General features: G+C 30.3%; 2 protein-coding genes across 4 annotated transcripts; one reads left to right on the forward strand and one right to left on the reverse strand.

Moving 5' to 3' along the window:
* Window positions 1-2,488: 2,488 nt before the first annotated feature.
* On the reverse strand, window positions 2,489-5,720 carry LOC106438775 (monocopper oxidase-like protein SKU5). The gene is made up of 8 exons (XM_013880049.3): window positions 5,429-5,720; window positions 4,672-4,781; window positions 4,332-4,602; window positions 4,123-4,261; window positions 3,295-4,027; window positions 3,132-3,210; window positions 2,846-3,045; window positions 2,489-2,763 (listed from the first exon to the last, which is right to left on the reverse strand). Exons 1-8 carry the CDS (start codon window positions 5,558-5,560, stop codon window positions 2,670-2,672), a joined length of 1,758 nt encoding a protein of 585 aa, XP_013735503.2. The 5' UTR covers window positions 5,561-5,720; the 3' UTR covers window positions 2,489-2,669.
* A 12,360-nt stretch (window positions 5,721-18,080) lies between these two features.
* LOC106438774 (oxysterol-binding protein-related protein 2B) lies at window positions 18,081-23,176 on the forward strand. 3 transcript variants are annotated; one of them, XM_013880046.3, is made up of 10 exons: window positions 18,081-18,585; window positions 19,692-20,057; window positions 20,538-20,634; window positions 20,829-21,154; window positions 21,331-21,486; window positions 21,691-21,858; window positions 21,956-22,306; window positions 22,397-22,510; window positions 22,603-22,779; window positions 22,922-23,176. In XM_013880046.3, the coding sequence occupies exons 1-9, from the start codon at window positions 18,247-18,249 to the stop codon at window positions 22,771-22,773; spliced, it is 2,088 nt and encodes a 695-aa protein (XP_013735500.2). In that variant the 5' UTR covers window positions 18,081-18,246; the 3' UTR covers window positions 22,774-22,779; window positions 22,922-23,176. The 3 variants fall into 3 exon arrangements, with proteins under 3 accessions (XP_013735500.2, XP_013735502.2, XP_022571883.1); XM_013880048.3 differs by having other exon boundaries at window positions 19,695-20,057; XM_022716162.2 differs by lacking the exons at window positions 18,081-18,585; window positions 19,692-20,057 and having other exon boundaries at window positions 20,836-21,154.
* Window positions 23,177-27,992: the final 4,816 nt, after the last annotated feature.

The following is a 27,992-nucleotide window of genomic DNA, read 5'->3' on the forward strand; positions in this document are numbered from 1 at the left end:
AAAGTGTTAAATCAAGTATGAAAAACAAAAAAAAAAAATTATTTGTAAACAATCTCCTCTATTAAAAGAGAAGTACCATTTTTATCTACTATTTAGAAGTCTACTAGGACCATTTCATTAATCACATAATAATTAATAGAAATATTAATAATAAATTAATTTTAACTATAGATTTGAATTTTATCTTCAGTTATAACAAAATCTGTTGAGAAAAATCTAACAAAATCCCACTAAAGTTTTAAATATTTTTTATTAAATATTGCTTTAATTAATTTCGTAATTAAGTAATATAATGCTTTCATTTAAATAAATTATCATCTACCACTAAAACAGGTTCAAATTTGTTAATCATGTCAGATTTGTTTTTATACAAATGAAGTTATTAACATATGTTAAAAAATTATTTCTACAGCTATATATTTTCAAAAATCATATGTTGAAGAATATTTTTTATTTGATTATTTCAAATTATGAAAACTCGAATACGTAATAAAAAAGGTAAAATGTATAAAACAAACCCCTATATTAATAAAGTAATAAGAAACCTAAACAATAAAATTAAAGAGTTATAAAATACATAACACTAAGATATAAATTGTATATTTAAATTTATATAATAATATCAAAATTAAATATTTATAAAATGAAAATATATTCGCACGGTGTGCGGGATAAACTCTAGTATCCATTATTTATAGATAGAGTTGATTTGTTATTTCAAAAAGCAAATTATAAGTTACTTATTTATAGATAACTTCATACTTTAAAGTATTTGTTTAAGTTTTAATACTTATTTTTATATATCATATAAAAATAAAAATTGAATTGAGTATCTGAGTTACTTATATATGTTTCAAATATTTCTATTAAACTATTACTTTGGAATTTTTGGGTTACTCGTTTGGGTTTAGTCATTAACATTTCGGGTTAGGATATGTTTTGTAACACCATACAAGATTCATTCAGATATTTTTACGTATTGGATCAGTAAAATCAGATTTTTTAGTTTGTGTTTGGTTCTGGTTTGAATTTTGGATCATAGCTATTATGCCCAGCCCTAACAATATATGTTGTGATTGCTATAAAGTGCTAACAACCGCAAACACATCGTTTTGCAGATAGTAGATTTAAAACCAATTCAAACCCATATTTTGTAGCTTTGTTTTATAAGTTTATAAAACTTAATTCTTTTCATATATATATGAAGGCAATCTTCCATACAAGATACTTACTGTATGATTGTAGTGAATTCGTCCTACTCTTTCAAATACATATGTGAAACTTTAACCCTAGGTATCTTATTAGGATTAGTGGAGACAATAGCCAACAGCTGAGGGATCCAACGCCCAGGTGAAACGAGAACTTGTGTCAGGGACAAACCCCTCTTTATAAGCAAACGGAAACTTAGAAGAAAATGCTTTAAGGAACCTACATTTTAGCTTGCTGGGAAGCTGAAGACCACGCTAAAGCCTAAAGCAAAGGAAGAACCATCTGAATTTCTTTTAAAAGAGTAAAAAGAGCATGACTAAAAAGTTAATTCGTCAAAGTTAAAAAATATATATATGTTTATTTAAAAGAAAAAATATTTCAAATAGAAATTTTAAATAGAAATTTATAAAAAATAAATACAAATTATAGTAGAAAATAAGAGAATCAAATAAATATTTGGATATTATTTAAATGGAAGATAATTTCATTTTATTTAGTTTGACAGATAATTTAATTTATTTTTCTGCTTTTACACATTATAAATATTAAAATGTAAATTTTTTGTATACATAAACCCAATTTAAATAATATATAAATATACAGTATCATGTTTCAAAAATAAGTAAAATATTATCCTGTTATAAATTGGTAGTGTCGAACTGTTAACTTTTGTGTATACATAAACCTAATTTAATCAATATATAAATATACAGTATCATGTTTAAAAATAAAGATATACTATTAAAATCAACTCTATAAAGAGACATTGTAAATCTATTTACACTTTTAATATGAATAAAAATTATGTAAATAATAACTGAACCATCTAATTTTCAGAATTTAAAAAACTCATTAGTAGACATACGTATAGTTACTATTATACATATACAACCAAATTACTTATGGTCCTAGTCATTTGCTTAGTATATTTAGCCTTTACACTGTTATATGGGTTGCATGTGTCTTACTTGTCATGCACAAAAACCACCAGAAAATTATCATAGACAATTGTTTTTATCTTGTACATTTTCAAAATTAGCAAGAGGAGAGAAAAAAATGCAGGGACAAAGAAAAGAAAAGCAAAATACAGAAAGAAACCAGCTGGGATTGTCAGAGAGAAAGCTGAGATCCAACCCAAAAAAAAAGATAAACTATATTCTTTCCACCTCAGTCTTCATCATCTAGGGACCTCATATCCTTTCATTTTTTTTTTCTGTTCAATAAAGATATTATTTGAAATTGTGAATTTTGGTATGAAACATAAATAACAACAACCAAAGCGTATAAAAATTTCAACATTTTCATGAATAATTTGAGTTCTTCTCAGAATCCCAGAAAAAGAATAAAACAACAGATAGGATTAAAAAAAATACAAAACAAGTCAGAAATAGAACTATGGAAAAACGTAAAAACAAGAATCATCATCCTAGAAAAATACAAACAACCCCTCAAATTACACTTCAAAGCAGAAGCATCATCACCAAAGCCATCACTACCATTGAAACCTTCGTGAATTCAATGCTCCTTGTCGCCGATGATGATATCTTTTGTGGCCTGAAACAACAAGAAAATCAACAATAAAATCAAAAACCTAACTTCAAGAAGAAGAAAAGAGGTAGTTCTTGAAGTTTCTTACTTTTGTAACTTGCTGAGAGCACCACAGTAAAGGACATTAGCAGGCGCCCCGAACTCGGTTTTGTTGTTTTCATCTGGATTAACAACTCTAACATATGTTTCTTGTCCAAGATACCAAGAATCAAGATTCTCTGTTCTTAGATTCCAAGCTCCAGGATTGTCCAAAGATATCAAGATCGCTGACCACGCCCCTGGATACACCTACAAAAACAAAAAACACAATGCATTTAGAACTCTTGTGTCTGAACCAAAACTGACTTTTGTTGTGTAAGATATTGAGTTATTACCTGAATAGTTGAGCGGGCAATACCGTCCCATTTGTTGTAAGTTCCTCTACTGTTCTCTGTCCACTCTCCATAGTCCATTCTGCAACCAAAACCAAAACCATCTGAGTAAGAGAAAGGCAGAAACTTTCAGACAGGAATGTAGGGACCTAACTAACTAACTCACCCGACAGCAAAGAAGGCGTAGCCACTCATGTGATAGCTTTGCATCTTAGTGTCATTGTTCTGAAGAATGACTTCCATGAAACCGCGGTAAGTGCCATTGATAATGGAAGTCTCTCTTCTAGGTGGACCAGTTAATGGTCTCTTAGGGAAATCAAGCTTATAAACTCCTTTCACCTTATGCTTATCAGCTAGTCTAATAGGCGTAGAAGGGTTCACAAACGATATGCCACTAAGCGTTGTCCTTCTTTTCCCATTGATCTTCACAGGAGGCATGTTCCTCAGAACGTAGACTTCGGTTACATTGATTGAACCGTACTTAAACGAGCCCTGTGGGTTAGGACGTGCTCCACTTGCTGAAACATTCCATCTGATGGATCTTGCTTGATTCATGGAGAAAGTTTTGTCGAATTCGTCTTGTGGTCCAGGTGGTAAGTGACCTGTTGCTTTGCCTTTAGAGTTGGTATAGTGTAAGATTCCAACTCCAGTGACTCTTCTCCATATGGTTTCATTAACAATCCGAGCACTTGCGACAATGTAGTAATCAGAGCTTGCGTTTTGGTCCATAGTAACCAGGAAGGAGTAAGATTGTCCAACATGAATATCCAAGCTTGTGTAGTTTTGTTGAACTGTGTAGGATCCTTCTGATTCCGCAAGAACTAAGTTATGACCTTGGATCCTAAAGTTTAAACTTGTTGAGATTCCAACATTGGACACTCGAAGTCTGTAAGTCCTTCCTGTTGATGTGTGACAAGAGAACAACATTTGTTAAAAAACCTAAACAAAACAAAGAATCAGTCTTTGATTCAAAAGAGGTAATGAACATACTAACCAGGATGGACTGTGATGGTTTCGAAATCGATTCCATCGGGAACAAGAGTCTTATTGTATTGGTAAGGTCCTTTGCCGTTAATGAGAACTCCATCAGGCATTCCAAGATCTTTACCATCATCTAAAGCCTTCCTCAAAGCCTACATTTTTCCATAAACAATGTCATTGCTTGTGTTGCAAGGTAAAGAAAATGGCGAAAAAACTACCAACCGTGTGGTTTCTTGTGTACCAATCACCAATGGTAATGGTGATATCGCCGTCTGGAGTGGAGAAAGGGACTGGAATAACGGATCTAGGGTTGACAACGAAGGAGCCAAAACCACCGGAAGCTCTTTGGAAATGGAGAGATGGGAAGTAGAAGAAACTACCAATCTGGTCTTTAACTTGGAACTCATAAGTCCAGTTCCACTTTGGTGGGATTGGACAGTTGGTTCCTGCTAGTCCATCTTGCCAGGAGACACGTCTCTGTTGGATTCCAGACCTGTTCCGAAATTCAGAACATATTCAGACATAAAGTCTATTAAAAGACAAATGTTTGTGAATCTCTTACCAGTGAAGAAGAAGCCCCTCGTCTAATTTGTTTCTCACATTCACGACCAGGTTTTCATTGGTCGTGACATTGATTGTAGGACCAGGAAACTTTCCATTTATAGCAATGACCTGACAAGCGAATCAACAAAGAAAATTGGGATGTTTTTAGATCTACAGTGTTAAAAACAAACTTTTGTCATTCGTTCAGTTGGAAACCCTTTGACAATTAAAAAGAATTAATAATTTTGAAGTTATTTCCCTGAAGCGAAAAACAAAAAGAAGATTGAAAATTTTGAGTTATCTGAATTTCTTTTAAAGCCAAAAAAAGGTTTCAAACATCATGAAAATGTGACAAAAAATCCCAATTTCTTAAAAATGTTGCTAAAACCTCTTTTACTGTTGATGGCAAACTAAAAATTAGATCTGAAAGTGAAAAAAAAAAAAACCTTTCTCAAAATGAGGATAAATCTACAATTAAATACCCAGAAAGTCTAAGCTTTGATACAATATTTATGAAAATGTGAAAAGAAACCCAATTTCTTGTGAATATATTTACCAATATATTCTTGTAAGTCTAATGGTAAAGTAAAAGTTAGATCTTTAGATAATTGGAGTTACAGTAAATCTCAAGAATTAGGGACTTTTCAAAATGTGGATGAATCTAAAAGACTGGAGCTTTGATTAAACAACTTCAGAATCTCAAATTCTAGATTTTAATTTCAAAGAAACAAGTAGCAGAAATCAAAGATCTAGAAAAAAGAATGAAGAAACCAAACCTGTTGAGGAACACCAAGTGGAGAAGCGGTAATGTAAGAAACTTCGAAGTTATAGAAAGAATATGGATCTGCAGCAGAGCAGAATCTTGAGTTCACAAAGAACATAAGAAGCAGGATCTTGAGCACATCCATTTCGAACTTTCTTTTCTTTTCTTGAGCGTTAACGAACAATGTAGGTTTAGATTGTTAAATCTGTATTGTGTGAATTTACATTATCAGATTCAGGAAAAAGGAGTACGGAGTGGAAGAAAGTAGAAGCTATAAAGGAAAGAGACGACCCAGAGAGAGATAGAGACAGCAGAAAACGGCTATAATTCTAGGTTACCTAATTAATTAATTATTATTATTTTCGGTAATTATTAACTGTGATTTTACCAGAAAAAGCCGCGCAACGCGCCTATAATTTTTGCGTAATATGAGTAAAAATTAAACGAATAATAAATCAAAGAGTTAATCAGCATTTTCTTTTGTTTAATGAAATAGTTAGTATTATTACTTTATTCATTTAGAATCATATACCCGAATAACATTATTCAATAGGGTGTTCAATCCGGATATCGGTTCGGTTTCGGTTTGGTTTTTTTCGGTTTTCGGTATTTCGGTTAGTAAAATATAACTACCATTCTAAATCCATATTTACTTCGGTTCGGTTCGGTTTATATACCGTCGGTTTTTGGTTTATTCGGTTTTATACCAAAAAACATAATTATTTTGTTTGAGATCATATTATATGAATTTTAGAGTCATATTGTCAATACAGTCATTTATTAAAAATATATTACATGTTCAAATAAATGAACAAAAAAGTAAAAATGCCTCTACCATCAAATCTATAACTAAAATCAAAACTTGAAATTTTGAAAATAAAAATATGAAACAAAATAGAAACATGAAAGAAAAGTTTTTCCACTCTTCCATATTTAGTGTTCATTAAAGTTATACTTTTTCAATTGAAAATTTTCCATCAATATTGTCCATCAAATTTATAATCTTCATATTAATTTAGTGAAGACTAAAATAAATCAAAAAGATCAAAAAATGACTTAGAAAATAAGATGTATGAATTGCGTTGTATTGCTATTTAGTTATAGTTCAAACGTTTTACAAATTAAGGTTTTTTATTACTATAAAATTATGGTAATAGTTATTAACACAAATTTAACTTATGTAACAAATAGATTTTCATGTATTGTTATAAAATAGATACATATTTACATGTTTCTACTTTTAATCGGTTTTGTTCGGTTTATTCGGTTTATTCGGTTTAATCAGTTATCCAAACCATATTCAAATCCTACGGTTTTTATAAAATTATATCCATTCGGTTTATATGGTATATACCAAAACCAAATTATATTGTCTATTTCGGTTCAGTTCGGTTCGGTACGGTTCGGTTTTACCATATTGAACAGCCCTATTAATATTCATACTTTTTAAATCTTGATATAAACAAAATTTATAGATATTTGTCATTTCATTACAGAGCTCTAATCTCCTTTTCTATTTGATTTTTTTTTTGTCATCGGACATCGTTTAATATATTAACTTGTATTTAAGATAGTTTAAAAGAAAAAAATAGTTGGTAGAAAAGATATCAATTTCTTTATCAATAATATATGATACTTGTGTAGGAGTGGGTATTCGAATATTTGTTCGAATTTGGTTTAGGTGTCTTTGAATTATGGGTTTTTGAAGTTACATATTTATTCATTTGGATATTTAAAAACTTTGGTGTGGTACGATTTGGATTTTTGGGATATGATTTGGACTCCAATACCTGTTTAAATTTTGTAAACAAATTCAAAAATAAATAAACCTTAAAAGCCTTAAATTCAAAAATAAAAAATATAAGACATAAATTTAAATAATGTATGCTAAAAGTCTAAAATTGACATACAATTAGGTCAGTTTGGATATTTGAATAGAAAATTACTAGGTATCTAGGATGTTTTTGATGTTTTGATTATTTTTTTGATATTGTAAATATTTTACTTTTCGTTGTCTTTGGATTTTTTTAAGTATATCTTAAGAAATTGAATATTTTTGAGTATCTTGATATTTTATGTGTATTAAATTTAAAAACTGATTTTTTTAAGTATATCTTAAGAAATTGAATATTTTTGAGTATCTTGATATTTTATGTGTATTAAATTTAAAAACTAATTAATATATTTAACTATATAATTGTAAGGTATGCACAAATTTTCAGTACGTTGGATCCGGTTTTGTAGATACCAAAGTTTTTCTCGTTTAGATAGCTTACAAGCTTTGGTTCAGTATAACTTTTTAGTTCCAGTTTTGATTCAGTTCTCCCGGTATGGGTATTTTGTCTAACCTTACGTTATTATATAATTGAAAAAATAAGCCAACTGACATAATGATAATAATACTGCATGACAGCAAGAAAGAATGGCTCCCATATGGTTGACAATTTTATATACTTTATTTTCCACCGAAGATATTTATTCTATTTTATTTATTCATCAAAATGAGCTGAAATGTTTCATCACATATACCAAAATTCTCTTTGAAAGATATACGACATGTCATCCGACGCGTATTTCTTATTGACAATAAAAAAATTCACTGATTGTGAGGAATAATTGTTAATAGATAATGATGCATTGCAGTAATAATACATAGTGACTAATTTTAATTTGAACTGAAGGTAGGGAATTATTGTTAAGAAATAATGATGCATTCTACTAATAATATATAGGGCAGGCTTGGGCGCTTTCCCGTTCAAGACTGGTTTGGTTGATTTGAATTTTTGAATTTTCTGTTTAATATCTATAAATTTCATTCGGATTTTACTAATTTTTGTATTGAGTTCGGTTCGATTTGATTCATTGGAGGATTGATTTGAATCGCATTATAACTAATGTCTTAAATCATTCAAATATTTACAAAAAAACTAGTGAAATTAACAAGAATAACTCAAAATAAGAAAAATCTAACTACAATTAGTTAACTATCTAAACTAATAAAAATATTAAAAAAAAAATAACAAATTACAACAATCACTAAAACATTTCAAAGATCTAAATTACCTTATAATATGTAAAAATTTAACAGATTTAACTAATTTGGATATTTCCGCATTCTAGTTTGGATTTACGACACCGTAGAACCGTAAACTTCTTTTAAAATCTAGTACAATTTGTTGTAAGTCTATTTTTTCGAATTATTTTATGATAATTTCATAGTTGTTGTATATTCTTTATTGTTTTAGTGATTTTAATAAATGATCTCACACTTTTTGAATATGAGTTTGAAGATTAACATTTTAATTTATTCATAAAATAACTAAAATTAATCAAAATTATTTTGATTTTTGTAATATCAAATTTAAGTAGACTGTAGAAAAAGTATACTATACCATTAAATCGAGTAGACTTTATTAAAGTTTACTGGATCGTAAATCACAAAACGTAAATCAATGTCCACTTGATAATTAAAAAAAATCATAATTAATCATTGTATCAAATATCAAAATATGTTATATATAAACTACTGAATATTAATGTGTAAATTTATTGATATGTAAATTTAATTCAGTAAAACAAAAATAATCAAAAATTTAAAATATAACCCGAAGAATTTAATCCTAAAAGTAGTTGCATCTTTGAACCTTTTGTTGTCAAGCCATAAACATTATCCAACTCATAGTTACCAAAACTAATATATATATTCTTTTAAGTTTTTTAACTGTATAAATTTTAATTTATATACTTCATATTGGTTCTTATATTTATGATTTATAATAATTTTACCCAAATTATTTTTATACATTTTTAAGATAAAAATTTTAGGTTAAATTAAGATGTAAATTTTGTCTACTGTATAAATTTATTAGAAGTCTACGCTTTGTAGATTTTTTTTTCTATTAAATTTAGATTTCCAAAAGATAAAATTATAAAATAGTTTTCTGTTTTTTTTTTGAGAAAAAGACTAGGATAGCACCAAACCAAGTTTTTGTTCCCAAAGTAGCACTCAAGGCTCAAAGTCACAAAAATAGGTTTCATTAAAGAGGTAAATATACACTTATACCCCTTGGGTTAATTAATCCAAACCTTAGGGTTTAGAGTTAAGGGGGTGGGGTTTTGGAATTAGGGTTTAAAATTTTATAAAAAATAAATACTAAAATAAAAATAAAAAATTTTAAAAACAGTTTCAAAAAGTATTTTTAAATTATAAAAAGAAAATTTGAAAAAAAAATAAAAAAAATTTCGAAAAAAAAAATTTCAAAAAAAAATTATAAAAATTTCGAATCTGAAAAATATAATCTGAAACTATAAAAAAAATTTCTTTTTTTCATTTTTCATTTTTTTTATTTTTATTTTATTTATTTTTATTTATTTTTGTTTGTTTATTTAATTTTAAACCAAGGGTATTAGGGATATTTTACCCTTTAATGAATGTCATTTTTGTGACTTTCTCCTTCTAGTGTTATTTTTGTGACATAAACTTCAAAAGGTGATATTATTGACAATTGCCCTTTTTTTTTCATAAGGGGTAAATATTAATTTTGTTATCTCTTAAATTAGTTTTGTGATTAAATATGAGGTCTATTTTTGCATTCCATATCAATTTATAGATTATATTTGGCAAATCTTCCTTTAATAATTTGTCGGTTATGAATGCCTTTTTTCGAAAAAAATAATTAATAATAATTTGTCGGTTATATGACCATTATGTACGCAATAATCACATGCTGCTCGCGTGGTATCTTGTTGGGAAAAATTAATTGGTAACTTTACAGGTACATCACCGAGTTTATACGAAGAAATTAAAAACGTTAATTGAAGATTGTATTTGACCGTTTGACCAAGGCCATCTGAGAAAGAGGTACGATTTAATATTAATGGTGGGCTACTATGGGAGTACCATGTGGCTGCCAGCCAAAATGATAATGCAACCAAAATTAAATCTTTTCGTCTGTTGAATTAATTGGCCTTCGGTGATGCAACCATTCAAAACTTTAGAATCAGATATATGAACAAAATGAATTAGATAGCTACTGGTTCGGCTATTTTGTGGAGTATATAAAAGAATTTAAGTAGTGTACAATATACTTTTTCATTTTTTTATTTATTTAGGTGAAATACATAAACTATAGACTAAAACGATGACTAATAAGTAGGATATATATTTTTCTTCAAGCAAACACTAAGGTTATAGGTAGAATAGGTTATGAAACATAAATAAGCTAAGTTAGGCCATAGAATAAACTTTCCAAATAAAAAATTGTATTACTATTTTCTGGCTATAATAAAATGGAACAAATTCTAGCTGGAGTAGAATAAATAAGATTTTTTTTTATGTTTTATATCCAAATTAGATTATTGTAATGTACTTGGTATTTGATTCTAAACTAAATAGACTACAAGAATGAGTAAGCTATGCTTAGGTAGGACATAAAATAAATTCTAGTTTAATAATTTATTTTAAATATATATATATATATATACAAGAGTTTTACTTATGTTTCCAATATCTTTCATATTTTTTGAAATTTTAAAAGATTTGAAATACTATTTTCCTACTACAAAAAAGTAAAACATGTCCGAAAGTGGCCTAAAAGATCAAAAGTCCTAATGGGACAAATAAAAGTTGAGAATGTCCCATTTTGAAAATTCACAAAAAAAATCTATATCAAGAAATTTGCTTAGTAAGTTTTAAATTTATTACCTCAGATGGTTCTCTGAGAGAATAAAACGCAGTGATTTATTTTGGTATATAAGATGCCAAAATGCCTAAACCTACTTCCATCTCGAAGTACATGCATGATAGATTCATCATGTTTATCGTTCAGTTATTCGATTAACCAATTCGTAAATGGTAATCAATCATCAAAATTATAACGTCTTGACCGTCCACAGCTAATGGGCCTCACACGCCAGTTCTCTTGGTCCATGGGGTTCCCATTCTTTACGACCGGCTGTGCTTTATTTTTTTTAGAGATTTATTAGTCGTGTTTACTGATGACCCTATCACCACCATATGATTTTTATCCATACTTTGGCTTCACTTGCACAATATCGATTCACTTTCCAATAAGCCATCCATTATTGTATTACTTCAGGTTAAGCACACGGTTAGCTTTGGAGTTCTAAACAAATGTGTGCTCGAAAAGATAAACGAACTTTGATGATATATGTAGAAAAATCAATTATATTAAACATTTCCATATATCACAAACCGGGATGTTACAGTTTACCCCTTCTCACATAACACAAGATCCTCGTTGTGCTTCAAGATCGTTACCCGTGTTACTGTAAGCCTTCACTGACTCCACACTCGTCTGGTTTTGGCTCTGATATCATTTGTAACACCCCAACTGCCAACAGCTAATGAGTATCTCATTTCCGTTCTCTCGGCCTGTGGACCCCATTCTATATGACAGATGGTGCATTAATTTTTCAGAGACTTATCAGTCATGTTTACTAATCTCTGGAATCTCCACATGACATTTTTCCTTACTTTGGTTTCACTCGCACGATACCGCAAATCACTTCCTCGTAAATAACTCATCTTTTTACTTTTCCATTTCAAACACGCTTAACTATAGAGTTCTAAACATATGTGTACCCGAAAAGGTAAGCGTATTTTGGTGACATATGTAACTAAATTAATTGTATTAAACTTTTTCATATACCACAAACCGGGATATTATGGAAACAACATGTATATATATCATAATACCTTGAATGATCTTCATCAATTGTGTGACCTCTAACGTATAGAAGCAAATCATATTTATTGCTTAACCCTAAAATATATTTGATTAAAATACAAAAATATTATTTGCAAGATTTTGAAACAAAAGTTAAATAATTTGTAAATATTTTTATTTTGAAAATAGAACATCCAAAATTTCAGAAGCAGCTCTGATACTAAGAGTTTATAATAGCAACTCGACCGCTCTTCCTTTGTTCCAGTCTATCACAGGACGAATCTCTAAAACCTATACCACCCAAACTATAATTTATATGAATGAAGTCAAAGTTTAAATTGGAAAAATGACAGTTAAAAGTATATACCATCGACCAAACCTGTATGATTGTAGCGAACATGTTTGGTGGATGGTAATTCACAGGCTGGGCTTCCAACCGTTCTTATTTCATACGTTGACCGCTCTCACGGAGTGGCTTAGGATGAAGCACGGGTCTTGCTCCTCAACTCTTAAATATCTTGTTGGTCAAGCCACTGTTTCTAAGCTGTGGTCTGAATACTAACAGGCTTCACAATTCCATTTCGACGTCCCCTCAGGTGCTGTTCAAGTCCATCGACAAACAAATCAGAGACACAATCCTTGCTAAGAAGGCAAGGAAGAACTTCACCACCTTAATGCAGCTGTGGCTGAGACACGAATGATCGTACCTGTTTAATTTGATTCTTCTTAGGCTCTTTCTTATTTTTATTCTTTTTGTACGAGAAACAGCCACTAGCTTAACCTTTTGTATTGCTCAAGATGCTTCATTTCTAATGATATTTACATACTTATCAAAAAGAAAAAACTATATACCGCACCTTTCCCCCATGAGTTAGACGCAAAGGAGGGTATTGTTTCAAGTGGCCATAAAGGCGTTGAGCAATGACGTCCAGCCAAAACTAAAGCACGGACAAATGTTCATGTTTCAAAATTTCAAATCCATCAGATTCGAAGAGAAATATTGAAGAGGTTTTGTTTTTGTTACCTTGTCATCAACGTTACGGTAATGCACCAAACTTTTGATTCTCTACTTTTGCACCTTTGATATCTTTCATTTTCTCTAAAAGGATTCTATAACCGTCTTCGATTATTGATATGAATTCTCTAGCGGGCTGAAACAAATTCACTTATTTGCCCTAATAAACGCCAACAAAATGTGTTGAGAAAACAAACCAAAAAACAGGTGCCTTGATCATCACTTTAACAAAACAGAGCTAATGGATCATGAATTTCCACCTCTTGGTCGGTCGATTTGAAACAGTTGGGTTCATCAGAAGAAAGTCATTATGTTCTTTACATGACTAACCGCGTAATAAAGTTCAGTTAAGCCTACTAACTGATAAACATGAATATTAACTTAAAACTGTATCAATTTTAAAGTTTACTGTTTTTGATTTTTGGTCCAAGCACGTTGAGAAAAATCATATTCTGGAGCAACCTCGACACTGAAATATTTAACTAAGTTCTTACGTTGTTTTACATCTGAGTCTAACAACCATTGGATCTAACGTCACCGAGTTTTGCAGGTTTCTTCCATGGACTCGTCATGAATCTACCATAATTAGATGTCAATTTGGATGATGATCCACCACCAAGTCTTGATTTTTTGTTAGCTGGTGGTGTATGATCTCTGAGAACAGAGGAAATGTGGTTTGATTCTTAATCCATTTATAACAAGCAAAAAAAAAAAAGAACAAAAAAACCTGTAAAACAGTGCTTGAATGCATATCTAAGTAGTTTGTCAATGGCAACCACCTCTTCATTGTCTTCTTATAACTGCTAGTTGGTGAAAGCTCCATCAACTGAAGGTTTCTTGAAAACTAATGAACAACAAAAGGAAAAAAAAAAATTTCTCAAAAAAAAAAAAAAACAAAAGGAAAAACACACACACACAGACAAATATCAACCAAAAGTTGATCTCTTTTTTTTTTTTTTTTGCTTTTAGTAAACATGGCAAACATTGGACTAAACCCACAAAACAATGGTTTTAGATTAAAAAAAATACTATATATTTAGAAAATGTCAATTTCACAAAGTTAAAAATAGTGCTAGTTAATCCTTTTACAACTGGCTTAGAGCACTTAAAAAGATACTGTATTTTAAAATTTGCAAAAATTCTTATTTGAAGTTTAAAAGATTTTTTTCTAAATGAAAAATTTCAAAGTATCTATACTTTATACTATGGTCTTTATTTTTTTCATAATTAATTTAAATCCATAAATAATTTATAAATAACTAGCACACATATAAATATATTACAGCAATATTAATTAATAAAATGATAAACTAAAATATAAAAATTTACACATAAATACATAATTAAATATTAAATTACAAGAAAATATCACATTATTCCATGAAATTATTCTTTAATGCTCCGATATATAAATATTATTTTAAAGTTATTATTTAATTTTATGTGTATAGTTTAAATTTACAAAACAAGTTTTAAATAATTATGAGATATGATTTTTAAGGGTCAAAACGATAAAAGCCAAAATATTTAAGAATCATAAATGTGATGTGTAGTAAGGAGTAAAATAAATATAAAATACGAAAATTCAAATTTGAAGTTTTGAAATTTCTTTATAGAGAACAAAAAAATTTCGTTTTTGAAGTTATAGAGTATTTTTTGGAGATGTTCGTAGACCATCTTCAATGTATTTTGATATTTTTTCTTTAAAATAAAGGATTTATATAATAGAGATGTGATTTGCCCAAAGTATTTCTCTAAGATCGTAATCTCTACATAGAGTAAAAATATAAGAACGTTATTTCTTCCTCCATAAATAGAAGGAAAATAATAATTTCTATTTTAGAAGAAGAAACATAGAAGTAGCCAAGTAGGATAGAGTATTTTTTTTCTAAGTACTATTATAAAGACGTAGAGTTCAAATCTCATAAAACATCATTTTTTGCTGGGCATGTCAGTAAGTTTGTGTTATTGATTATCCAAATACTTCTCGCCGGTTTCTTCGGTATGCTTTCAGATTCAGTGGATAAATGAAATAAATAAAAAGGCCATAACTGAGCGGATGCGGATCAAGGTGAGAGAGGGAAGATGACTACTTGATGAAATCGTTGAAGGAGAAAACTGGTCGATAGAATTTAGGTTTGTGTTGGGCAACATTACACTGTGTGCATACCGTACATTCTATTAGGACAATATATCAATTTTTTTTTTTAGCAAAATTCTCTATTTATTTCAACATTTCTGTCTCATCTTTGACTTCGTGAATATTTTAACAGTTTTATTTACTGTTTTGTCATAAAAACCTCGAAGTTTGGTAACATATGCTTAATCCTTATATGTTTTCTTAAGAATACTTCTTGAATACAATTACAGTTAATATTCAGTATCATATTAACACAATCTTAAGTTCTTTTTATTTTATTTTTGTCTTTGATCTATTCTTAATATTCACTATGAAATTTCTAAGAGCAGCAACATTAATCAACACCAAAAACTCTCATGTTGTGAAAAGCTTTCACATTTTTCTCACAAAGATGCCAAACGACTATCAATAGTTTATGAATCTCTTACGTATAAAAACTTTTTTAGTCAAACGACTTTTTTTAGTCTAGAGATTTTATACTTGAAGGATAATTAAATACCTCCAATGCCAATTTGCAAAGCTAACTATCCTATTACAAAAAGAAATATTTCTTCTCGACTTATCATCAGCAGACAATATTTCGTTATCCTATTATATCTTCTGAATATCTTTAAAAATCATTTTCCATTGTGCTTCGGCTCCAAATAGTATCTTCTATCGTGCCAATCATATCTTCATGAATCATCCTGAAAATCAATACACATACACAAAATATTAGTATCATGTTTTACTTCTTGTGTCATCAAGAAGCAGTTTATGCAACTTCATGCAATAGCCATTAGCACAACTTCCAACAATCGTTAAAATATATAGGAATATACTATTAGGAAGTAAAACCTTACATCTGAAATTATCCAAAAAAATTGGTAGTATATAAATAATATGAGCCAATCCACTTTTTCGTAATTAGTTAGTAATTAGTTTTAAATTGAAAACATCCATATAACTTAGTATAGTAGTAATGTCCAATGTACTGCCAAACTTGCTCTATAATCGATCCAACCCAAAAATTAACCATGTCAATCTTTATCTTAGATATACTGAGATCAATAAAATAAACGTTATCATTTTAAAGTGAATAAATAGTTTATACATGTGTTAAAAGATGATCTATTTCGGTGTTAAAGAGCTTAGTAGTATTTTTCTCTCGATCAAAAGAAAAATAATATTTTTCTCTAGACTAATAAATTGGTAGTTTATACAAATGGTTTAATATAAGTTTTGTCTAATGTCTGAATTTCATTTGAATATTAAGAAGATATAAAATTCTCATGGAAGATGACGTGCAGTAACATAAAATGGGATATTAATGGGATGTATTCAATCTGATTTATTTTTTAATGAGTTTTAGATGAATTGATAAATTTAATATGATTTTCGTTAAATTAATTTAGAATCTTACTTAAAACTATGAAATTTGACTCTTTTTTTTTTTAAAAGAAAAAAATCCATCCAATCATTTTGAAATCAGTAGAAAATTTCTAAAGCTCACGACTTAAAATATATTCAATAACAGTTGATTCAGAAGTATTTTATAAAATATCAAATCCAATAATACTAAATTTTAATGAATTTTTAAAATTTCTGTTTAAATAACAGTAGATTAATTATTTGAATATAAATAATTTCAAACTCTCGATCAAATATGTCTCCCTAAATATATAGATAGGGAGTTGATTTTATTTTTATTTTTTGTTGCTAGAGCGTCTGCTTTGATTTTAATATATGTTTATAACTTTATCAAAGCGTGACCCTTTTTTCAACGAGTTATAGACATTATTTGTTGTTGCTGTTCAAACAACAAATATTTACCCAAAATGATATTAGAAAAAGATTAGACATGTGACTGATACTAACAATGATTAAGCTATAAGAAGGGCCACCACATTGAAGAATATATAAAATTGATATCAAATCAATTGCTTTAATTATGTGCGAGCTAAGAAAAATTGGATTTCACAGGACTGTTGTTGCCCAAATCATTATCCTTTCTCTCTAAGTTAAGTGAGTTTATTGTTATTAGGGCATCCGTATTGATTTTTTTTCTAAAGTTTTCAAAATATGAACATAAATTATGTTGATAACTAATTATTTTTTTTCAAAAATTTGAGAAATATTTTGATCAACTAATAATATAATTTGTTAAAACTGCAGTTCAAACTTTTGATAAAAAATAGCTTTAGAAAATGTATTCAACCGAAAATTTAAAATGATTTATATAATAATAATAAATATCTTGTTATTTAAATATGAATTTAAAAGTTGAACTTAAATTTCATTATTATTAAATTTGACATTTCATTAAATACGTTGAAATCAATCGTCATTGAAAATATACAAAGTTGTGGGTTTTAAAGTTATAAGTGATTTTAAGATGTTTGAATGGAATTTTTAATAGCCGACAAAAAAAAAGAATGGAGCTTTTAATTTTTTTAAAAAAATAAATCTGATCATTTTAAATTAAAATTTAGAATGGTTTAACCAAAACAATCATATTAAACTCTCCTATTTGTATGAAATCATTAAACTCTCCTATATTTGTATAAAATCAACTGTTTTTAACAGAAATCCACTTTTATATTTGTGCTTTAAGTTGAAGCCTTCCAAAACTACTGGCCGGCACTGAGTACTATAACTATAAAAAAAAAAAAACAGTTGTCGAATCTTTCAACATTTCTTCAAACTATTTCCACTAAGAATCATATAATGTAAATAAAACACTAATTAAATCCAGTTATCATAATTAAAAATGTAAATGTATGTAGATATTCGCATAAGACCATATATAAAGGTCTCAGTCAAGTTTCTCTCAAGTCGTACGCAATCTCTCTCTCCCTCACTCGTTCAATTTCCACGAATCTCTGAAGCTTCCAGAATCGGTCGTCTTCGTCAATCGGATCACCACTCTATCTCCGATCTCGAAGCATAATCTCAAAAATCAATGCGCTTCGTATCGCGATTTCGTTAAGACTCCTCCCGAATCGGCGATGCCTTTGACTAGATCGAAGAGTCTCCCATCGACGGATGCGATGGCGGAGAACGGTGGATCCGATCGGCAGAATCTATCGTCGGGGAGATCGGTCGCCGGGATCCTCCACAAGTGGACTAACTACGGGAAAGGGTGGAGATCCAGGTGGTTCCTCCTCCGCGACGGAATCCTGTCTTACTCCAAGATCCGCCGGCCGGAGAATGTGAATCTGTTGTCCCCCTCCGACGATGTGAGGCTAATCGGAGATAATTCGACTGATCGGCTATCGAGGATGTATAGCTGTAGTGGCCGTGGCCGCAGGAAACACCACAAAACCATCGGCATTGTTCATCTCAAGGTATATGCATTCACGGTTTCTCGTGATTCAAATCTTAATTTGTTGATAATCCGAGATGCGATCCAAATTAATCTCCGAATTCAAACCCCAATTCGATCTATAAATAAACCAAATAAGATCAAAATTAGTTGCTGAAATGAATATTCAGTAATTCAAGTACTCAATTTGATGTTTATTTGGTATTTGGCTATATATATTGTTTGTTAAATTTTATTTATTTGTATTCGAGTTTAGGTAACATTGGGTATTTTAGTGAATGCCCATCTCTATAGTTGTGTTGGTTAGTGAAACAGACTAGAACTTCAAAATGTGATAATCTGACACAAAATAATATCGTCTTCTTCTTCTTCTTCATCACTCTTATGCTTTGTACTTCTGTAGTTTGTCTTTATGCATTTCAATTCTTATTTCCGTTATCTGCTTAAGAGAGCCTGCTTTGGTTTTTTGAAGTTACTGCTTATCTGTAGTGGGCCACAAACAACATGTTTTATCTGGTGTCGAAGTTCAGAAGTTCACTGCAGAAGAACCAAATTACCAAAATACAAAAAACTCTTTTGTTTTACTGGTGCTACTACAAATCTAGTACTGCAGCAGGACTAGGGTCCCCATTCGTTGAACACCATTAACTCTTTTGCATAATTTCCATCCGTTAACGTTTGGTTTCTATCGTAGAAAAACGCAACAAGTGTAGAAATGTGTCATCTTTCGTCACATTACTAAAAATCTATCTATCTTTGTTTGCTTGCTATCTTATCTTTAGCCCAATAACTGATGTGTATGGTACATTCCATGGATAATTGACCAGTAGGTTTAGTTATATACTTTTTTCCGTAGTGTCTATATGATAGGTATGACTAGTCGGTAGTAACAAAATGAAACGTGACGTGTGAACTTCATACCATCTCTTGAGTATTTTTTTGTTAACTTGTCAGAGTTATTTTTTGCATAATTCAAAACTTTAAACCTTATCCAGACATACGCGTTAAGTTTTCTTTTTACAGGTAATCAGATTCTTGTGTGCTTACTTTTATAGTTTGGATACAACTTTCTGGACTGAGGTCTAGAGCCTGTAGAGATGAATATCATTACATTCTTTTATTTTCCAGCAGGTTTCATCTTACCGGGAAAGCAAATCTGATAACAAAAAGTTTTATATATTTACGGCAAACAAGACTCTTCATTTGAGGACTGATTCAAGGAGTGATAGAGCAGCATGGTTACAAGCTTTAGCATCTACCAGACGTATCTTACCTCTTCAGTCAATTAGTGGGGATTTTTCCTTCGTATCACCAAAGGATTTATCCATATCTACTGAGAGGCTAAAGAAACGGTTGCGTGAAAACGGAATAAACGAGAGTCTCGTAAAAGAGTGTGAAGAGATCGTGGATTCAGAGTTCTCCGAAGTTCAAGAACAAATTAAACTTCTCCACGAAGAACGTACAAAGTTACTTGATGCACTCAAGCAACTAGAGGTAAAAAGCGGGATCCCGGTAAAAAGCTGGATACTTGATTTTCCTTTATGATTGTTTTGGTTTGGTTGAGTTGTTCAATGTTAGTCTCGCACATTGTTCCCCTTCACTAAATACCATACTATTTAACATCCTTTACGGCACATTTGCACTGGTCACACCTGAGCATATCCACAAACCATGCTAGGTGCATTTTTGTCATGTATTTTGCTGTTTGAAAAGTTATTTGAATGTTAAGTTTACATTCTCTCATCGCCTTTCATCAGGATATGTTTTCCACTGAGTTGATAATTTCTGAACTTCATAAATCTATGCCAAGTATCATGTATCATGTATCAAAAACTTTATGGTCATGTGATGATATCTGTGAATCTTGGAAAGATCTCCCACTGCCTTTCAAAATTTAGTAAAGATGCTTTATTTCACATGTATACAGTTATATCCATGCTGGCAATTCTGAATTCGGAGTTTCTTTGTTTACAGATGGCTAACCTTGAAGCTGAAGCCTCAGGGATCCATGAAAGTGTCTACCAGTTACCAAAACATAACTATTCCAGCTTAAGAAGTGGAAAATATAGTGGTACACACAATTTCTGCTGCTTAATTGCTTTTCTGTTCACTACATTTCCACCAATCGTGCTGCCTAAGATCTCTTTAATCACATAATAGAATAGTAATATTTGTACGATAATCTGCTTCCTTAGTGCTCCCTTCTTTAGCAATTATAGAGGTTCCTGTATTGTGTTGTTTTGCTTGACATTGTTTAGTTTCTAGAATGCAGTACAAGTGCTTCATCTGATGTGTTTGAGGATATCTCCGAGGAAGATGAGCCTTCCTTCCATGACACTATTGAGTGTTTTAGCGAACCTGATGCTGGTTCAGAGAACATGCATTTCAAGAGACGAACAAGGCTTCCTGATCCAGCAGAGAAAGAGAAAGGTGTTAGTCTCTGGTCTATGATTAAGGACAACGTTGGAAAGGATCTCTCGCGAGTTTGTCTTCCTGTTTATTTCAATGAACCAATATCATCTCTGCAAAAGTGTTTCGAAGACTTGGAGTACTCTTACCTCTTGGACCAAGCATATGAATACGGAAAATCCGTAAGTGATTTAAAAGACACTTTGAAATATGTAGAATATTTTACCTATTGTTACGTGTTATTTACTTCCTTCTGGAAATGCAAACGTTTTCTCTACTCTAGACTTGAGTAGATCCCTTTAAATCTTCTTGAGTTGACCTCTCAGCTTGTTAGATTAACAGTGTTGTTCATCATCAGGGGAACAGTCTCCTTAGAGCCTTGTATGTTGCTGCGTTTGCGGTCTCTGGTTATGCTTCCACTGAAGGCCGGCACTGTAAACCTTTCAACCCCTTGCTGGGAGAAACTTATGAAGCCGACTTTCCAGAAAAAGGAATTCGTTTCTTCTCTGAAAAGGTAATCTCACACACTCTTTCTTAAAATGAATTTTATGAGATGAACATAAATGGTCAACAAACACATAATAGTGATTCGTCTAGGAGCATCTCTTTGTACTCTAAACATGTTATCATGTAATTAACACTCAGAATTGAAACATATGGAGAAACGAATATATGAGAATCTTTTCCTAAGACGTTTGTTATTGTGCTCTCATAATAGGTCAGCCACCATCCAACAGTTATCGCCTGCCATTGCGAAGGTAAAGGGTGGAAGTTCTGGGGAGACACAAACCTGAGGTCGAAGTTTTGGGGGAGATCGATTCAACTTGAACCCGTTGGAGTCTTGACACTTGAGTTTGATGATGGAGAGACTTTCCAGTGGAGCAAAGTGTGTATAACATAAACCACAAACCTCTTTTCCTTTTTCCACATTTTATTTCTCACAGTGAGATTGATAGTAACTCTATGCGTATCTTTGTTCTTAGGTAACAACAACTATATACAATATCCTACTTGGTAAACTGTACTGTGACCACCATGGGACAATGCAAATCCGTGGGAACCGCCAATATTCTTCTACGCTCAAGTTCAAGGAGCAATCGATTCTCGATAGAAACCCCCACCAGGTTAATGGTTTTGTAGAAGATGTAACTGGGAAAAAAGCTGCAACGGTATTTGGTAAATGGAATGATAGCCTTCACTATGTTTCTGGTGATGCCTTTAACAAAGCAAGTGCCTCGTTGCTGTGGAAATCGACAAAGCCACCACCTAATGTGACTAGATACAACTTAACATCATTCGCAATTACTCTAAATGAATTGACACCTGGTTTGGAGGTATGTTACAGCGTGCTGCTTTCGGTGTTATTTATGAACTTGGTCTTTAAATTTTTGTTGTGCTAAAATTTAGTTTCATTTGGGTTTAAGGAGAAGCTACCACCGACAGATTCTAGGCTCCGACCAGATCAACGGCACCTGGAGAAGGGTGAATATGAGAAGGCAAATGAGGAGAAACAGAGATTAGAGAGAAGACAAAGAATGGTATAATGAGTATCTCAACATTGATTCTCTGGTCGTTGGACTCGTGATTCCTTCTCCTCTTGAGCCTTTTTATTGCTGTTTTGATTATGCAGTCACGGAAGATTCAGGAAAGCGGGTGGAGGCCGAGATGGTTCGAGCCACAAGGAGAGAGTGAAAGCTACAAATATACAGGCGGTTATTGGGAAGCACGAAATGAGAGGAGATGGGATGATTGCCCTAACATATTTGGAGAGTTCACCGAGGAGATTACAGATTGTGCTTAAGCCGAGGTATTATGATATATCAAAGTTCTTATGTTCTTCTAGTAGTTGATACCTGTTGAAATGATAGATTCTAATTCACTTAAATCTGTTTGTGAATCTGCTTATAATTAGTGATACATTTGGGATCTAATATTTTTTTTTGGTTCAGGGCTAAGGAGGCGTTCTTCCGTGCACCAGAGATGGTCTCTATTCGGTAATGATCAGAGCTTTCTTTCTGTTTATCTTAAACTCAGAAGATGGAAAAAGGCAAATGAAATGTGATTTTTTTTTTTCTGGTAATAGTGTTTGTTATACCTTCAAAAGGGTCCTTGAAAAAAGAGTTTCTTACAAAAGAGTTTATAGAAGAAACACACTGTAAAGTTCAGTGGGAAAAGGAGTGTTGGTTCCTACGTTTGGGCAAATATTCGTCTTGGTCTATTTTTATTTAGTTCAATACAACGGGATCGATTAAAATAACCCATGGTCACTCAAGAAGGCCGGGCAAATTATCCGTAATAATTTTGATCCAAAAATTACTGATATTCGTAAAGCTTTGAATTGAGGCTAATATCGTAAAAAAATAAAGCAAATATCAAATATTATTTTTTGGAAAGCCAAATATGCGATCTAATATGTATATTGTAATTGAATATATCTATACATATTTTATATTGAATCAAATGTTAACATATGAGTTTTCTTATTAGACTTGTTAATATTGAATTTTGTTTTATAATTTATGTTAAAAATGTTAGTTTGTTAGTATAATATTATTACTTTTATTTTTAATTAATATTTTAAAAGTTTTTTATTTAATTTTAATGTTATATATTATTTTTATTTTTATAATTGGTGGATCGAATTGAATAATTCGCTAATATTTTTAAAAAGCTTTGGGTATCAGAATGTCTGGATATGTAGAATTTTCCGGATCGAAACGAATCATAAATGTAAATATTCGTCTCGGACGGAGCATATTACGAATACTATGAATTTCCGGATATTTGCTCTGGTGCCTCACCTATTCAAAATTCAAGAATTTTTTTTCATTGTTTGGTTAGGTAGATCGGATCATGCTCTCGGATTCAATGTATGATATTTTACCATATAAAAAGAATTAAAATATAATATAATTAATAAAATACTTTAAATAATTATATTTCACTAGTATGGATAATTGGAAAAACAAAAACTCTTTTTGTTTATTATTTTTTTATTTAAAATTCAATTATATAACAAGTTAATATTAAAACTTCATTTTAATGAAATACATGAATACATTTGATATATTATTATTAAATTCATTAAAATCATTATTATTTATATATAGATTTTTGACCAATTTCATCGGTAATAATTTCTTTAGTCACTAACACACACATCTATATTAATTAATGGACAATTATCTCAAATAGCTATTTTTAAGTTTTTGTTACAAAACTAGCCAAGAAAAAAATGATCAAAATAGTTTTTTTTGTTTTTAAATTTTTAATATTTTTTTATTATTTTAAATTTGAAACTCTATCCCTGAAATTCCACCCATTAAGTCTAAATCCTAAGTTTAGATTAGTTAACCCTAGGGTAAAAATACATGTTTTGGTCATTTTTACTTTTTAATAAAATTTATTTTGATCATTTTCTTCATTAAAAACTATTTTGTGACAAAAACTTAAAAATGACTATTCTAGAGAATTTTTTTAATTAATTTAACAAAATAAATATTTCCTAAGTGCACTAAAAATATTCGAGTAAAAGAATAGAAAAAGATAGTCAACTGGATGCATTCTTGTGTCTAGCTAATCCTTAAAGTTTATATTATAACAGTGTTTGCTAAATTTGTTCTTTAAAATTTATAAGAAATATTTATATATGTTTAAGGAAATTATATAAATAAATAAATATATATATATATATATATATAATGTTATAGATTTTATTCAATATATTTTTAAAAAATTAGTATTTTGATAAATAGATATAAAATTATGTTCATAATTATTAGAACACATGGGATACGAGGTTGGGGCCAATGCCGGCACGAAATCTCTTCCTCTTATTAGTCGGCCATTCGTACAGAAAGAGGTACACTGCATTGATGTTACCGTGTTAACATAAGGTTGTTGCTTGCGAGATGGGGCATTTGAGTTAGAGTTAGAGGATCTAAGATAGCAGGTCCTTAAATCTTCACAGGACAAATCCCGAATTATGGACAAAAAAAGATCTCCAAAATATTTATTTGATAATCTAAAGTTCTAACCAATAGTCTAACTCATTGTGGTTAGCCACATTGCTTCGATACAAAATTAGGGATGTTATGACAACTATGATATCTCATTTTCTCCAACAAAAAGCGTATAATTATCTGGTATTTCTTTGCATAGTTGGATAGTCCGCCTAGTCTATATAATTTACGCAAGTAACATGTTTTGTATTATGAAAATATAGTCTAAAGATAAAATAGTTCTTCCAAGGCTGTAATAAATTCAATGGCTACTCCTACGCCTAGCTAGGGTTGGCAGTTTTGAGGAATCAACGAGCTGTTTGGACGGTGTTTAAATCTAATAAACAAGTTTGAAGGATTTTTTTGGTCCAAAAGCTTGAAGGAATTGTTCAAGTGATTCTTAATAAAGATAAAATGTTCCAACGTGTTGACTCACTATTATCTGGGTTCTCACCGTTCTAGTTATATCGACTTGTTTAACTACTTTACAATAAAGTCAAAATATTACAACTCTGATTTCGGTCCTTTTTTTCTTCTATGCATATCTTTGATTTTCAACTCGAAGATGTGTGTTTCATTTTGGATCAACGCAAAGACTTGTTAGTTACAAGTTACAACCGGTGTGTAAACTAGTACTTAAATAAGTTTTAGAAAAAAAAACTAGTACTTACGCATGGATTAGTCATGTTGTGTTCTTAGTTCAAATTTCAATGGAAAAAATGTTTTACTGCGTATCATTAAATATTAACAGGCTAGGAAAAAAAATTAGAGACTAAGGTTTAAATTCTTCCTAATTAAAAAAGACGTGTCGTCGGCCAAAATACGATATTTGTTTTGGTAAAATCCAAAATACGATATTTCATTTATATAATTACTCGTCCATATCTTCTCCCTTTTTTTTTAATGAAGAAAAGGTCCATATCGTCTTGATATTAAAGGATTGTCTTCTTTTAATTCGTCAATAATGATCTTCTTATGTAGACATTGATGACCAGTGTTTTGTTTTCTTTCACAATAATTTACGTAAATATTTCGTAGGCTTATTATATTTCTACATATCTGCGGATCGATGCTGTGTGGTCTAAATAGAAGCAGGAATCTTTATTCTACTGATTATTAGCGGCTCCTGTTAAAGTCAACCTGACAACGACTGAATTACTCTGAATCGCACAATTTCATGCAAATCGTACATGTAATAATAAGAATGTGAAGTATCTTTTGGACGAACAAAAGAATGTGAAATATTCATTAACAAATGCCAAAGATCTGATATTTCCGCATGATTATGCATTTTGAATTGTTTATTTTTTTAAATGATAAATAGTTTTTCTTCTGACTTTATTGATAAGTTATTGTTTTTAAAGCAATCCAAACCCAGAAAAAGTCAATAAATGAATAAAAATATTCTAAAAATGCAAAATCAATAACAAGTAGTCAAATACCAAAACAAACGCTAAAAAGCAATGAGAACATCATTAATATGATATTAGCATTCTTAAAGAAAGAAGCAATAAGAACGCATTATCAAGTTTAGCAGCCATTTCTTTGTTTTTTTTTGTTTATTGTCCTAGAAGCAATTTCAGTTCTACCAAACTTTTACGCTCCAAATAGTAACATCGGACTGAGTGGAGCGGGACAATTGGATTGGATACTGCGGTAAGGTTTAGCTGCAGTTTGTATAATAAAAATGCATGATGCGGAACAGTTGATGTTCATCTAAAACAAAACGGTCCAAAACAAAGTATGAATGCTAACATGTATAATAAATAGTGTAAATCCGGAATATATATAAAAAAACAGTGATACTAATTTATTTTTTAAAATATGAATTTAGTTTTAAAGATTATTTTATGTATCTCCAATATGAAATTTAATATCCCATTATTGAGATTTTATTTAATTTATAAAAACAATTATATATCTGAAAAACTTCACAAATCATATTCACATATTTTCTCATCTAAAATATTGTATTTTTAAATTGCAAAACTATAGCTAAACCTGGGCACATTTATCTGGAACCAAAATGAACCGAACCGAAAAACGAGGTTCGTTTGAGTTTGGATCTTATCAATTGTAGTAGTAGATTATATCTCTTTAGAACCTGAAAGCCGAAACCAAACTGAACCGAACCAAAAACCGAATAGATACCTGAATTTCTATAATATAGTTTAGATAATTATAAATATTAACTACTTTTTTAATATTTACTATAGTTCCAAAATAAAATTTATAATTTATTTTTGAATAAAATTATTTTAGTAAAATTAAATTTTATCACCCAAATAATACACATTTCTTTTATATATTATATAAATAAAATATTAATGATTTTATTTGTGCTATTTCAAATTTATTTGATAATTAAAAAAGAAAATAAACTTATCTATATTATTTAGTAATTACAAAATTGTACCGCACTTAGCTACCTAAAAACCACATCATATGAGTTGCATATTATTATCAGGTGCGTTTCAGTTTTTCTCTTCGTCATTTTGAACCGCACTTGATACAATTCAAATATATTTTTCTTTATTTATCAAACACAATTGATGTGTTTGCAAGTGTGAATGGTGAAAGAAAAGTGAAACACCTTAGGTCCACACCAAACCGCAGTATACATTCAGGGCCTTATTTTTTATGTCACACTTAGAATATAATTGGATGATGAGTAAATATTTTCACTCTGAATCCTACTTAAATGCTTCCAATCAGATTGGAAACGATAGAAAATAGTTTTCGCCCAGTTACTAGAAAACAAAATATTTGGTCAGCTTTTACTGATTTTCCACTTTTTTTTTACTCTTAAATAATGTAGAGTGAATTGGAATAACACATTAGATAATTAATTCTTCACATTTTTTATATTTTGATTTACGCTCTAATGTTTCCAATCAGACCCTTAGATAGAAAACCTGAGTGAAACACTTTTTACTTTCATTTCAGCTTTTGTTGTTCCCGTCAGATCTCAGGTGAAAAACTTTTTTTATCTTGTTACTTTAAATATTAAGGTACAACC

The sequence above is a fragment of the Brassica napus genome, chromosome A3 (assembly GCF_020379485.1).
Source record: "Brassica napus cultivar Da-Ae chromosome A3, Da-Ae, whole genome shotgun sequence".
Lineage (NCBI taxonomy): Eukaryota > Viridiplantae > Streptophyta > Magnoliopsida > Brassicales > Brassicaceae > Brassica > Brassica napus.

What these genes read in the sequence shown, in the direction of transcription:
- LOC106438774 (XM_013880046.3), top strand. Translation starts at nt 18,247, where the DNA reads ATGCCTTTGACTAGATCGAAGAGTCTCCCATCGACGGATGCGATGGCG. An exon ending in AAGAAGTGGAAAATATAGTG is followed by an intron (nt 20,635 to 20,828) that starts GTACACACAATT and finishes TTTAGTTTCTAG; the next exon opens with AATGCAGTACAAGTGCTTCA. An exon ending in CATATGAATACGGAAAATCC is followed by an intron (nt 21,155 to 21,330) that starts GTAAGTGATTTA and finishes GTTCATCATCAG; the next exon opens with GGGAACAGTCTCCTTAGAGC.
- LOC106438775 (XM_013880049.3), bottom strand. Translation starts at nt 5,560, where the DNA reads ATGGATGTGCTCAAGATCCTGCTTCTTATGTTCTTTGTGAACTCAAGA. An exon ending in AACCATCACAGTCCATCCTG is followed by an intron (nt 4,028 to 4,122) that starts GTTAGTATGTTC and finishes ACACATCAACAG; the next exon opens with GAAGGACTTACAGACTTCGA. An exon ending in TACGCCTTCTTTGCTGTCGG is followed by an intron (nt 3,211 to 3,294) that starts GTGAGTTAGTTA and finishes TTTTGGTTGCAG; the next exon opens with AATGGACTATGGAGAGTGGA.